Source organism: Pogonomyrmex barbatus, unplaced genomic scaffold (genome assembly GCF_055798465.1).
Source record: "Pogonomyrmex barbatus isolate J1 unplaced genomic scaffold, ASM5579846v1 scaffold5, whole genome shotgun sequence".
Taxonomy (NCBI): Eukaryota; Metazoa; Arthropoda; class Insecta; order Hymenoptera; family Formicidae; genus Pogonomyrmex; species Pogonomyrmex barbatus.
This window is the reverse complement of record NW_028297149.1, coordinates 12,234,811-12,250,535: the sequence shown is the minus strand read 5'-3', so window position 1 is coordinate 12,250,535 and position 15,725 is coordinate 12,234,811. Positions and strand designations below refer to the sequence as shown.

Genomic DNA, 15,725 nt, shown 5'->3' with positions numbered 1-15,725 from the left:
TACCGACCAGTCGAAACTTACCTCCGTCAAGTAGCGTGCTCTGCATCGCGTATGTTACATTACACAGTGGCGACCGAATTTCGACGAATTCAGCCGAAGAGAATCTTCGATCTCGCCTGCCAACAACGAGTGTTGGCGAACGTCGCACGCTTGACGGCGTTCGACAGCGTTCGGTCGCGGTCACGAGCAGCTGATCCCGAGTGACGGGAGGACAGCGCCCACGCGTTTTATTCACGATGACGCATCGCGATTCGCCTCCTGCGCTTTTTCATCATCGGTAAACCGATCGGCTCGCCGATCGATAAGCGCACCGGCTCGGTCGGCTTGGTCGCGCCAGTGAAAGCGTACGCGTGGCCGCTAGTCAACGTCAACGTATACGTTCGTAAACGCATACATTCGTAATATCCACACATTCGCGTGCGATCGCTGACGATCACCGCACGTTTTCACGTTTCACGCGTGCCTACCTACGCGCATACATACGACACACATACACGCGCGCGTGGCGGCCGTTCACACGTCATAAGAGCCGCAAACACGCTGTCGCACGGCTCAGACTGTGTTTCGGAGCAGCGCGTGTCGCACGTATATCGCGAGTATATTCAGCGAGAGTGACCGCTTCCGCTTTCCTACTTTTCTCATCGATCGAATTTTTCATCAAGTCTCTCCGTTCGACTTTTCGCCCTCGTACATCTCTCCCTCCTATCTCTCTACGTACGTGGCGGACGTGGAGGACACCTTGATAACATGTGCGGTAAGTACATATAGCGAATATTGTTTCGAATCATCGTCGCCGCCGACGCTTTCTCCAACGGCTTTGACGTACGGCTACGTACGTCGTACCGCGTACCGCGCTCGACGAATGGCGAATTTGATTTCACTTATTGCCTGCGTGACGTTACGCGACGCGTTCGTGAATTTCGTCAGGTACAACGCGCGAGAGTTGTTATCGCGTCCAATTCGATTGCCATACATTCGGAATGGACGTGGAGACGTGGAAATTGAAATTGGCAAGATTACGCCCAGTATCTGTGTCGAAGACAAATCGAGATTTTCTAGTCTTTCTAGTATGCAATCGTCCAATTATCGATTAATGTGTATCGTGATATCGACGAAGCTACGTACGAAAAAAAAAAAAAAAAAAAAAAAAAAAGATTGTCTTTATTGTAGCTAGGAATAAATTTAAAAATTACATAACGATATTTACATTATCGATGTATTATTATTTAGATCGTACACAATATGTTATTATTTTTTTTGCTCGTTCTTGTGAAACATTATTGATACAAGTTTGTATTACGTTAGAATCTCCTTTTTACCCCGATGTCATATGACTTACCTATCATATATCTAATAAAGTAATGTTTAATTTTAATTTCGCTATTTCTTATCGGAAAAACATAAACCTTTGTAATCTTTATTATAACGCACATACTCATATTTTAATGATTTATGTTCTACTATCTAGAATAATAAAGTACCGATTATTTAAATATATATGTATATTTATGGCATGCGAATAAATTTGTTAATCAGTTTGTTAACCAGTCTACGAGGTTTGTATTCTACGGGAAAACTAGTATATTATTTTTCTGATTTATCTGATTTATCACCAATGATAAGTGAATATATATAGTATTTATAATATAACTGATCACTATCAATCAATCAATCATCTGCGCTATTCATCATTTTTAATTAAACTCTGATAAATATATTTTTTCTTTCAAAGCGATAAGAAAAAATACTATAATAGTGATATACTTTACCGTTTATTACCGGAAGTATAAGATCAAATGAGGAAACAAACATGTGTGTTATATCAATTATAGAGTTTGTCGTCATATACTGTAAACAGCGAGCGATATGTATGCTAATTTTAGATAAAATGTCAGTCAGATTATTAATGAAATTGGCAAATCGTATGCTCTTTAGTGTATACTGTGTTGTATATTTCGGAAAACTATCCTCAGTACAAAATTTTATTATTTTTATACGTATACGCGCATCGATTGTTACACAACAATCGATTATTTCAATTGATCATTAATTTTTTCATTTGATTTATTATTAGTTATTTTAATTTTAATAGTATATCTCGTTATGAATGATTTCGACATCGTCCATGCAGTTTTTTTAATAAATTCAATTACGTAATCACGTGAGTTGTCGCGATGGTTTTCGTTTTAGGTCCGATTATACAACATGCATCTAGATATAAAATGTATCTTTCCATAAAATCGAAACAAGATCATTTCTCATTATATTTCGCATTATATTCAAAGAGAAAGAGCTTCATGTTGAATTTGTCCCACGCAAAGCTCAAATTATAGGTTCCAGTTTATATATTTTTAAGTTCGTCGCTAAAAAGTGCTTAATTAATTTAATGTTTGAGCTTGGAAATCATGTGTGAAAGGTTTGAATAAGGTTTGAATTTTTCATTTGAAAAAAAGCATGCATTATTTTACCGTTACTGGTTACCGAGTTGTGAGAACGAAAGGCCGACTTCGATAGGAAAGTGATTCAAACGTGTTCTTACTGCTTGCCGCTACTATTCTCGTACCACGGTGTGTAATAGGATGTTGGTGATACGTAATTTCTGGCCTGATACGAAGCGGTACCAACTTGGCGCAGTCGAGTGAAAGTCTTCTTTTCGTTGTGTGCGAGCGAACCTGAGCGAACCTGAGCGAACCTGAGCGAACCTGAGCGAACCTGAGCGAACCTGAGACGAGAGGGTGCAGCAACATGGCACAGGACAGTTACATATGACATTTAGACGCGACTGAGATATCTACCTTCGAATACTCCTTTCTCCCCAATCGTCCCAGCCATTTCGTGCCACCTCGCGCACATTCGATTACTTTGAATATATATTCATTTACAAAACATTCAAGCACACAAGCGTGGAAAATACATTTAAATTATTGAAGGCATGTTGAATACCGATATCGTATTTAGTATTTTAGTTTATTATACCGCGACATTCTTATTTTTCGTCTTATATATAATATTTTACTTATAAATATATATCTTTATATAAAATTATTTATTATACATCTTTAAATATTTGATATATTATATTACGTAAATGCAGATTTTGCTCAATTGCTATATTTGACGCAATTGTAGAATTAAACGGAATAGTATGTTCCAAAGAAGCGATATTTTATTTGTCAATCGTCAATCGAGATTTCCGTCCAATTGCCGTGAGGCTCATACGAAGAATATATAGTGGTTAGTAGGTCGAAAGGCCAAGTTCGTGTTAGATGATATTATCGTGATTATCCATCGACCGGTCGTTCAACCGCGATATCGTTCACGCACATCGGCTGCATTTCAATTGCTTTTACATCGCAATAAAGTTTCGACGTGTTTCTCGTATTGGTCAAATGTTATTACTATCAGCGGATGTTTCAAAAGATTACTATTAAATATTTATATGTTTGAGTATTGTTCCTCGCCCGTCCAATTTCTTATCACGCCATACAGTAAGATATTGAAATAAGATATCGAAAAGTAGAAAACATCGAATGTAAATGTGGATGTTGAATCTGTGCCTCGTCCAAGTTTTCTACTCAAGTTATTTTTTTCTCGCATTTTTTTCTGGCAATGTCGTATCATTTTTTTACATGATACACAAATAAGTGCAATAATGAAGTAGTTGGAGAAAAAAATACCGTCTAAGGATATATTCGTTGTTATAAAATTATCTTTAACTAATATTAATCTTCGAGCATAACCACGTATGATGTTGATTTGATGAGTGTAATGATAAAAATCTCTCGAATATCGCGCCTTTTCGTTTTTTTACACCCGGTAATTTCAAGATACTGTCGCATTCGTTGTTCGATAAGAGATTCTTTGTCACTATGCAAGGTCGCTTATCATCCGTGACATCAAATGGCTTTTACGGCTGATTTTTGCGAACATGGAAGGGAAATTATCTAATAAAGTCTCACGATTCTTCCGATTGCGTCGGATATTCATGTCGATCATCGCATCCGATAAGTAAATTTAGTATAATTCAAATACCCGTTTAAATCTTACTAAAATCAATCATGCAGTTTTTCTTGGAAATGTATTGTAAAATAATTTGCATCACTATATTGATCTGCTATTGATCGATAAAGATGACAGAGCTCTCATTTTACACTTCTCATTTTCTGTTTCATAACAACATTCTTCTGATCTACGGGCGGGTGATAGGCATAGGTGATAGGTTTATCAGTTTATATTTTTTTGACGATTACCGAACAGTCTTGCTTTTAAATTGTTTAAATCTTTAATGCAAATATTGCTAGTTAATGTTGCGAGACGAAAAATATTTTAATTCTTGGTAATCGCTAAGGCTAACAGTTGATAAACGCCAATTATTAATGTTACTTACTTTCGCCGTTATCTTTGATCTTATTTTTATATATATATTAACGATATATATTAACTCGAGGATAACAGATGCGTCACTGTTTGCTCATGTGCTCTTATTATAATATACATCGATATTTATCGCGTACTCATAGTTGCAGAATATATCTATGTTTCCTTTACCGATGCAGATATCTTTTATGGAAAAACTAATAATTTTATTTCAATTACAATCTTAAAAGATGATTTTTTAATGGATGCACAGGAATAAGAAATTGATTGATTATGATTATTGTCAATATCGCAATCGATAAGATTGCGTTTATCTAGGAGGGAAGGAGAGTTACAAAAATGCCTAGGAAACTTTCGGAGTAAAATCAACCCAAGTAAAAGTGGGATAATTGAGTACGTTCGAAAAGAATATTAGATCTTTTTCATATAAACAGTATACTCGAATATCACATTTAATAATTTCTAGAGTTGACAAGGTGTAAAAAAATACTACAATATTTATGTCGTTGGAAATCGAGAAACTTTTGTATTCTTAATGTCAATGGATGTCAGTTTCTATCGTGAAATTTATTACAAGAGACAAGAGATTTACTATTGAGCTTTTTTTTACATATTTGACTATCTCAATATTATAAACGGTATATTTTGTGATTTTTTTACTAAAGTTACATATAATGAGACAGAATATATTTATTTAATATATTCTATTGTATTTTACCGCATACACTTGGTTCGTATGTAATTCCATCCAATTGTCATCAGTAGGCTATATGTAATGCTATCGGATATGTGCGCATATTGAAACAATAACAAAATAGCTTTGTAGAAGGAACATATTGGAACTATTCGCTTAAATCAATACGTTCCAGTCATGCTGCACTGCCTAATCATAAAGTGTAGTATAGTGCTCATCCTGTTAATATAAACATTAAATTACTGACCGATAAGATTTGATAAACCATATTCAATCAAGTGATTTGGATTTTGCAAATAAATTTATGCTAGTTTCGTCAAATATTTTATTAATTATACTCAATGAAAATGGCAAGTTGTAGATTTCAATTTTTAGTTTGTATATAATATAAATTAATATCAGTAATTGATGATTCAAGAAATATGTAAAATTTAATAAAACATTAAAAATCTCTCTCTCTCTCTCTCTCTCTCTCTCTCTCTCTCTTTCTCTCTCTTACAATCAGAAACAGATTAAGTTGATTTTTGTTAAAAGTCAAAAATAAACCAAATTGAATTGAGTCAAAGATTAGAGTCGAAGGAGTTGGAAAGCATCTTTTAGCATAAACCTGATTTCTATTTTTATTCGAAATTTGATGATCCTGCATATACAAATATGCTTGCTTCGCGATAACATAGCGATAACCATCTGATGTTCGAATCTCTTATATCTTCACGCACGTGCACTTTCCCTTTCACCAACGCGCGTCTTGTCCTACCTGTTCTCTCTCGCTATTAGGCCAACTGAAATCTCTCCTTCTCTGTTCCTCGCAACTGTTCACGGGCGTCAGCTTTTTGCATTTTTGTAACAACTGACTATTTATAACAACCGGCAGCATTGAATGTCCGATACGTTATGTTTTTTGATTTTCATCCTAAACTTATTGATATTCTATCTTCATCTTGATCTAAATTATATGTCATATTTCATATTTCATATTTTAATAATTATATCATATTTATGTGCTATAATGATGGTTTATGATTATTATATCCAATAATATTAAAATTTCGAAGATTTTTTTGATATTGTAATTCCAATTGTAATATCTTGATTAGATGATTATTTTTGTCAATAAAAAAAAATCAAATGATCCCTCTCTGCGATTTTTTTTTGCATTCTTGGATAAATTGGATTTTTTTATCTTTCCGCATTCTCTCGCAAATATGACTTTCAGTATGAAAAGATGGTGTAAAGATCAGTAAAATTAAGAGATAACCTATGTACTGCGAGTAATTTTGATTTTGTTTGGCTGATTATAAGCTCTTGGAGAAAAATCATAAAGAAACAAATTTATTGTATTTTAAAATGCATTCTATAAGAACAAGAAAGATCAAAGTATTTGCATTAAAAATTGAAATATGTATAGGAGAATTAATCAATGATACCAAGTTTTGTTAAATAAATATATGTGTAGCACTGACTCGGAGCAACCGAACCATGCAAGGATAGAAAAACTACATTATGCAGTACAATAATGTAATTAACAAAATACATGTATTGAAGGAGAAATAGTAAGAGGTGAAAGGGTATTAATGAAAACCCGAGAGACAGTAATAGTTAAATTATAGAAGAAATATTAAATAGATTTGCAATAAGAAAAGTTGCCATATGATTGTTATAATTAATTATATCTAATTATATGAATTATAAAAATTTTATAATCGTCTAATATGTTAGATATTAGGTGTGCGCGCGCGCGCGCGCGCGCGTGTGTGTGTGTGTGTGTGGGGTGTGCGTAAAGATTATTGATTAATAATAATGTTATATAATAATTTATAATGTTAATGAAAGACGATAATCAAAATATAAGTGTGTATGTGTATATAAAATTATCATTACACAGATACTGAAAAAATGCGAATTGTAATTATATTTTAAATCCCCAGGAATTTTTGCTTATTTAAATTACTTGACGCCGAAAAGCAGGAAGGAGATCTTGGAACTGTTAGTCGTTGGTTTAAAGAGATTAGAATATCGCGGATATGATTCTGCAGGTAAGTTGATACTTTTAATTTAAAAATCTCTTTCCTCGTGAAAAATTCCATGTATTTACAAAAACGCAATTTCATAACGAAAAGATAGAGAGAAAATTAAAGTATTTTAAGCAATAATAAAAAAGCCATAATTTATGACTTGATTGACTGCATCTAATATTAGAAAGATACGCAGAATATTTAGGGAAAATAAAATTTATTAAGTATTTGAAGGTTGTCACATTTAACAAGTAATATAATTCTCATTTTTGTTTTGCATTACGTTATGCAGAAAAATATACAATTATTATCATTCTTGCGATATTGTTACATGCTTCCCGAAATGTATATACAAGCTGATACTTGCAATTTTAAATGTCGTTTAAGTTTTTAAATGTCCATCACGGTAAAAGGATATTTCGTCGTCTAAATTACATTCCCACTGCATCCAATCTAGTCCCTCTACTTCTTCTTATTTATTTTTCGCTTTGATTCGATGCGATTCGATGATTCGAAGAAAAAGAGAAAGAAAGAGAGCTTTTCCGCTAAATAAAAGACGCGACATAATATATTGGTCATAGGAATTCCTTTATTCCTTTATTCCTTTTGTAGGCGTTGCCCTCGACAGCGCGGATGGCAAGGACATCTCGATTATTAAGAAGCAAGGAAAGGTCAAGGCTCTCGAAGAGGAGATATTTTGCCGTAAGTGTCGGCTGCAATTTTCAGACTTGCGGAACCACTCGACGTATTTCTTGCACGATCGCTTTTGTCGATTGTATTGTGTGAAAAGAAATACGTGAGCGTCCGATCGATCGTATCGAATTTCTATGTAAAATCCGCAGTGTTTATTCACAGGCACCAATCTTGACTTTGAGTCGGAAACTCAATATCACGTTGGCATTGCTCACACGCGATGGGCGACTCATGGTGTTCCGTCAGAGGTGAATGCCCATCCTCAGCGTTCTGACAGCGAGCACGCTTTCGTCGTTGTTCATAATGGTAATAATGCATGTACGCGTAAAACGCGTTTATGCGTTTCGAAAATCTTTCTTTCGATTCGATTCTTCACATACGATTGTAGGTATCGTGACGAATTACAAGGAAGTCAAGACTCTTCTACAACAAAGAGGATACGTGTTCGAAAGCGACACCGATACCGAAGTTATCGCCAAATTGATCCACCATCTTTGGGTACAACATCCCGCATATTCGTTCCGTGAACTCGTCGAACAGGTTGTTCAACAATTGGTAAGAATTACGGAGGAAGAATGTAACGAAAGCCATTTCCTTTGTGAAAAAAGAAGTCTTATCTAAAGCTCAAGTAAAAACTGCTCTTAATAGTAATTTCAATTTTTCATTTCATTTTAAATCACATTTTTTTGAAAAATTTAAAACAATAAATTTGAGATAAGGCGATGATAAAAAAATTATTTTAGGAAGGAGCTTTCGCGCTATGTTTCAAGAGCAAGTACTTTCCGGGAGAATGCGTGGCTACAAGGCGAGGATCGCCGCTTCTTGTTGGTATCAAGACAAAGACAAGACTGGCTACCGATCATGTGCCTATCCTTTATGGAAAAGGTAAGTTCAAATATCATTTAATTTTAATTTTTGACCTATGCCAGAGATATCATTGCCAGATATTATTCTTGGTCAAATATCGACAGCAACTGTCGATTCAACATCATCTGGTATTAATACAAGTCAAGCATTTCACTACTTCGGAAGAAGAAAAGAACATTATGTTAAAGAGGTATACGTTTCCCTGTGTAATAATTAATGAATCAATGAAGATGCGGCGTATCGCTTTCAAATCTCTATTATCTCTACTTAATCTACCTGCCGATTACGTATATCATGTCAATTCCACATTTCGAGAAAAAGACTTCGAGAAAAGAATCTAATGGACAACTAACTAGGCATGCGCTTTTTTCATTAATCCAAATTACAAGTCATTTGATATGAAAATGAATACGCTCGTGTAACTAAATTATTAATTTGGCCTCATTGTTTATATTGTTATCATACGCACATATCCCTTGTATTTGAATATTATATCGCATACTGCAATTGATCGAAAGTATTATATCAGCGTTAACTTTTATGCGATGTTCATTGAGATAATGCTTATCAAAAGAGACATCGCTGCATACGTTTACGATTATATCATAAAATCACGTATTGATTTAGATAAAAAGATTTTTTAAGACCGATGTCTCTCGAGTTATTCTTTATATTATTTGTAACAAAATATAATAATAGATATAATTACATAAAAATTAGTTATATTATTTATTCTTGTGTGGCTTGTGCAATTTCTTTCGCTCTCCTTTTCATTTTGTCCATCAGTAACATCGTCAAGGAATTCGACTAAATGCATGATTATCAATTTAAATACTTCGCCTATTTTTTTAGATTTCGGCAAATGGCATTGCACGTAAGCTCTCTTTCCATGAATTTAATGTGGATTATTACATAAGTGTTTCTTTTGCATGAACACCTTGCGGTTATGTTCTACTGTTCAACTTTTCACGCCGTCAGACGATCTTCAATGCGCAATAAACAAAGGTACATACTCTCTACTATCTATTAAATGTATCTTGATTTCCATCCTCGGCACTGGATCTCTCGCTATAACGAGAGCTTAAAAAAATGAAAATATTTTACGATATTGAATCGTATCTATGTGTGGTCTATGTAAATCAAAATTTGTGTCATGTGTGTAATATCACTTGATTCATTCGATCAAATATCAACTATCACTATTATGATATATCATCGAGCATACGCTATTCTATCTCCTTACTGCAAGATCCAGTGGTTGAGGAATATCTAGATATTTTTTTATGATTTCTGCATTGAATTATTTTTCGCGAAAATTTATCGCTAATTTGTCTACTTCGACAATCACATTCGAGGTCGCGTCTTCATGCAGTCTCTCATCATTCACGGGATGTTATTCAACGGAATACTCTTTCGCTTTAACACAATAACATACGCTCTCATCGCTCGCTAATTGGCATATTTCTGTTCTTGCTCCAAGTGAATTCATCATTTATAACGTAAACCTGCTTTCAAGGCGAGACTTTTCTAATCTTTTTCTTACAAACTTTTTCTTACTACAAACAAGACGGAAACACTATCGTGATAATATGTAGACATATGTATATCTTTTTTAAGCAACTTTATTGGAACGCAAGTATTTTGGTATTAAAAACATATATAAGATATATGTTACATATCTTTTTAAAATCACTAGATTGACATAAATGATTTGTTTTGACGATTTTGCGATGAAGTATGTTGAAGACATTGCAGGATTATTGTTTACTGCAACAGAGTTGATGATAAAACCCATCTAATTGTTAGTACAAAAATCCAAGGGATTAACCAAGGAGTATATAATATTTCTTGTCGTTAAAGCGTTAGTCTTCGAAGCAATAAAAAACGGTAAAACGATATATGAAACGATATATATGTATATACATTTTACATTTATAAGAACTTTTGTGGCTTTTATATGATGCATACGTATTCGCGCAATAATGTTTCTCGACAAAGTTTGCAAAAAAAAAGGTATAACGTAAAAAAAAAGTTAAAATTATTTTCTGTATTATAAAATAGTATGTAATATTAACTGTATTTTTATATTTTTTTAAGCAATCTTTAAAAAGATTTTAAATGAAAAAATTTCCATAGTAATTTTTAACGATAGATATTATAATAATAAATTAGCAAAAAATAAAATTTTGTTCCAAAAATTCAACGTATTTTTTAATAAAGTTTTTAATAAAGTTTTCGTTGCGTGCTTGATGCTCATTCCTTGTGCCGTATACAGCATTCATCAAATTTATGTTTGTCGTTATATCAATCATTATGCTGTTATCGTTGTGGCATTATTTGTACGCTAATCGTTTTTGTTTTCTTTCTCGTTTTCTCCTCCTCCCCCGCGTCCCAATCTGTGCAGAAGGTGAAACACCATCTCAAGGTAATACTTTACATTAAGTTTAAGACTTAATCTTTTCTCTGCTTGCACTCTACATCTGATTAACTATTTCGGTGAATTAATTGAATGATTTGCAAATAAATCTAATTGATCCTTTTTAACTATAAGCGATTGCTCGTCTGGCTTTTATGGATAAAGACGATGAATGGATGATGAACGGTATCATACCACGCTTGCCGTACGTATATTATGACCTTTCTATCGTGTATAATTTACAAATTATTCCCGCTTTCCGCTTATAACGGGCTTCTCACCTATCTAAAGTTAGATTAATGTAAGGGAATATATAACATACTCTCGGGATATATATATATATATATATATATATATATACACACTCAATTTCCACTTACTGGGTACTATTGAATAATCGACGTTACGTCACGTCTATTTCATCGTAAGGGTATGTATTCCGTTAACATTATTGTCGATCTGTGCCTTGTTCATCGTTATTGTTATCGACCGTGACACCAACACTATCTTTGTTTATTTTGTCATTGCGGTATTATAATTCTGATTATCTCACTATATATTAACATATTTGGGTATTATTAATATTTCTCTAGATTGTGAAATATCTAAATTATGTAATAATCGCTACACTTTCGCTGTTTGCGCGTACTCATTTACATACATTCGTACGTACATCGTACCGTGTTATATTGCGCCAAACCTGGTGTGGGGCTTAAAAAATACATATATACAAATACGTAAGCACAAGTATGATAACTTAATGCTCCTATTTTCTCTTTATGTAGCCATATCGATTTATGATAACGGAAACGAGAAATGATATAAAATTTTTTCTTGTTCTGTATGAAATAAATTTTTCTTATCATTAAAAACTCTTTTTGTTATTTTGCTTTAGCAAAAGCGCATAATATAACACAATCTGTATGTGTTCTATGCTTTCTGCGAAAATAAATGTTACAATAAATTAAAGTCTAAAGTTATTAATCTATAGACGCAAGAATTTTTGTTACATCTTATATTTTTGTACCATCAAACGTGTGTGGTAGCATGTAAAACAAACTAATGTATTTCAATAGAATGCAAGAAGGAAAGTTTACACGATATCTCGCTCCTGTAATCCAGTACACAGCTTCTTCACAGAGAGAAAATGGGAGTTGTATATGTAAATTTAGCGCAATTATAATAATTTTGAAAGAAATTAGTAATTAACCACATATTTTTATCTTGAATATCTTAGATGTCAATTTTGTTTTTTTCTTATCACTAACATCTTATTATTACATAAAAGAAATATACTAGGCGCAAGAATATGTGTAATAATAAATCTTATGCGTCTAATGTATACAAAAATATAATATTTTCATAATATCGTTCGTATTGTAGATGATCTTTTTTTGTCGGGTGGTTTTAAACTCTTTTAGTATATTTTATGTATGTTTGCTTCATCCTTGTTATATCGCGCGAGAAGTTTATAGTGAAAATGGAAATAAAATGGAAATTTTGTAAGCAGAATTTTTAACTTAAAGTCAACTTAAAATTAAGTTGCAAAGAAAATGTTTCTATTTTTTAAGATAGATTTTTCAAATATCTTGCTTCGTAAAACGAAACAACGATTCAATCTCTGCGCAGATCATCGTCCACATGGCAGAAATCCGGAACTTCCGGTCATGCCGCGTAGCGAGAGTACATCCGAATTTCAACCTCTTGAAGATAAGGAGGTTGAGTATTTCTTCGCTTCCGATGCAAGTGCCATAATCGAACACACCAATCGTGTGATATTTTTAGAGGTGCGAATTAAAGAGTTATGCCAAATTTTTTTAAGCAAAATTGCAGACAGACATTTTATACATCGTATATAATATAGGATGATGACGTGGCAGCTGTTAAAGAAGGCGCGCTAAGTATCCATCGTCTTCGTCGGTGCATGGATGATCCTCACGCTCGCGAAATTACGACACTTAAGATGGAAATTCAGCAGATCATGAAAGGCAATTACGATTATTTTATGCAGAAAGAAATTTTTGAGCAGCCGGAATCGGTGGTAAACACCATGAGGGGACGCTTGAATTTTCAAGATAACTCTGTCACCTTGGGCGGCATTAAAGTAATTTTTTAAACGATTTTTCGCAAACATTAAAAACATAAAAAAAAAAAAAAGAATATTTTTTCGAAAAGAATATATATTTTTTTTTATAGGATTACATTCCCGAGATCAAGAGATGCAGACGTCTTATGCTGATCGGTTGCGGTACGAGCTATCATTCCGCCATAGCCACGCGACAGCTTCTCGAAGAATTGACAGAGCTGCCAGTGATGGTCGAGCTCGCGTCCGACTTTTTGGATCGTAATACACCGGTCTTTAGAGATGACGTTTGTTTCTTTATTTCTCAATCGGGTAAGGCTTCACCGAGCGTTTGTAGAATATTGTTGTACAGTAAAAAAAATGAAATACGGACGGATAAGACAATTTTAAGTCAGACACAATAAAAGTTATTTAGTTGTGACTGAATCATTGAACTTTTCGTAATTACAGGCGAAACAGCTGATACATTAATGGCACTACGTTATTGCAAAAGCCGCGGAGCTCTTATCGTGGGTATAACTAACACAGTCGGCAGTAGTATCTGTCGCGAGTCTCACTGCGGTGTGCACATCAATGCTGGTCCTGAAATCGGTGTAGCGAGTACAAAGGCCTATACCTCACAATTCATTTCCCTTGTGATGTTTGCACTGGTAATGAGCGAGGATAGAATCTCTCTTCGCGCGAGACGTTTACAAGTGCGTATAACCATCGATTTAATAATTATTTTTTTATTAGTAAATTGTGTTTAAATCCTACGCGCATATCTTTCAGATTATCGAAGGTTTGAAAAATCTCGATAATCTCATTCGCGAAGTATTGAAGCTCGATGATAAGGTCAAAGAGCTAGCCAAATCTTTGTTTCAACACAAGTCTTTGTTGATTATGGGCCGTGGATATAATTTCGCTACGTGCATGGAAGGCGCACTCGTAAGTCCGTAATAAGAAGCGATATGTTCTCTCTTTTTAATTAACGTTGTCACGAATAATTTTTATTTGCAGAAAGTTAAAGAATTGACGTATATGCACAGCGAAGGAATTATGGCCGGTGAATTAAAGCACGGCCCGTTAGCTCTCGTTGACGATTCTATGCCGGTAATTATGATTGTGATGAGAGATCCGGTGTATGTGGTAAGTTTGGCATGATATTCTCTTATTTGAAACTTTGTAATCAACCTCTTATAAAATGAGTAGCATATGTGAGAGGAGTTAAATTCGAAATTTATGTCGATTTCCTACATTGACTCGGGAATACCTGTCTATTATTATCGTCAGAATTTTAGAGAGATATAGAAATCTCTGACATTTATTATTTAACATAACTTGTTTTGCAGAAATGCATGAATGCACTTCAACAAGTTACCGCGCGAGATGGCAAACCCATTGTTATTTGTGAGGAAGGAGACGAGGAAACGAAGGCTTTCGCCGATAGAGCTCTTGAGATACCCAAAACTGTCGATTGCTTGCAAGGAATTCTCACCGTCATTCCCATGCAGTTATTGTCTTTCCATATCGCGGTTATGCGTGGTTGTAACGTTGATTGTCCGAGAAACTTGGCAAAGTCGGTTACGGTCGAGTAAAAATCGAATGGATTGTTCCATGAGTTTTTTTTGGGACCACAGATTTTTTGTTAACGTAATTGCTACGATTACTACTTTTCTCAAGCCACGAAAACGAAAATTATAGATAGAAAAGAAATAATTATCATCGGGATACATCATGCGATTAATAATTAGCGCAAATGCCGACATGATGTTTTTGTCTTTTAACTCTCGTTAAACTCAGTTTTTCTCTATTTCTTATTTACATTTGTGTGATGTCTAATAATCAATCGTATCAAATGCAAAAAGGTTGTGCTAGAAGAGTGATCATCGCGGCACATACTGTCAAATATCTTTGATCGATTTATGATTCATATAAATTCTTCTGTAATAAATATATTGCGCAATAATAACAATTAATACAAATACTCTTCTTTTACGAAGAGTGATATATGAGAAAGACAGAGAGAGAGAGAGAGAGAGAGAGAGAGAGAGAGAGAGAGAGAGAGAAAATCTTTAAATATGATTTGATTGCATTTGACATTCATATTTTAACTCGTAACAGACAGTTTAGCCTTTAAATCACTGACTTGAAGCTTTTAATGCGATAGGATTTTTTCACGATCGAATTAAAATTAATATCGTGATAGAAAGTTTTGTATAGCGATTATGATGAAAAACATAAGACGCGACATAAGATTCATTATATACGTATACTTATGTATGCGATAAATATCGACATGTCCAAACAACATTTCTTTGTATGAGTAAACTTTTCCATCTTTATACAAGAAATTATTCAAGACGAGTGTAATGTATACAGGAATCGGTCTTATTTGATCTTTGGACGGCACAATTGTACCATACAAACATATTGATTTAAATATTTTCTAGAACATGCATTTTTTAATAAATCATTGTCACATATAATATTTTGTAAAATTAATCAAAAAATATATAATTACGATTTAACTCAATATATATAATAAATATTTTCCTTTTCCCTTAACTGTAACATCTTACTTGGATCTGCGCGTAAATA

The 15,725-nt window shown here is 33.8% G+C and overlaps 1 protein-coding gene across 4 annotated transcripts; it reads left to right on the top strand.

The window, feature by feature from the left end:
- The first annotated feature begins 182 nt into the window (after window positions 1–182).
- Gfat2 (glucosamine-fructose-6-phosphate aminotransferase 2) lies at window positions 183–15,660 on the top strand. 4 transcript variants are annotated; one of them, XM_011648509.2, is made up of 15 exons: window positions 183–754; window positions 7,000–7,107; window positions 7,699–7,788; window positions 7,942–8,085; window positions 8,168–8,334; window positions 8,523–8,664; window positions 9,625–9,651; window positions 11,051–11,071; window positions 12,692–12,849; window positions 12,927–13,166; window positions 13,259–13,457; window positions 13,596–13,840; window positions 13,917–14,072; window positions 14,145–14,273; window positions 14,477–15,660. In XM_011648509.2, the coding sequence occupies exons 1-15, from the start codon at window positions 748–750 to the stop codon at window positions 14,720–14,722; spliced, it is 2,079 nt and encodes a 692-aa protein (XP_011646811.1). In that variant the 5' UTR covers window positions 183–747; the 3' UTR covers window positions 14,723–15,660. The 4 variants fall into 4 exon arrangements, with proteins under 4 accessions (XP_011646811.1, XP_011646812.1, XP_011646813.1 ...); XM_011648510.2 differs by lacking the exon at window positions 11,051–11,071; XM_011648511.2 differs by lacking the exon at window positions 9,625–9,651 and having other exon boundaries at window positions 184–754.
- The last annotated feature ends 65 nt before the right edge of the window (window positions 15,661–15,725 follow it).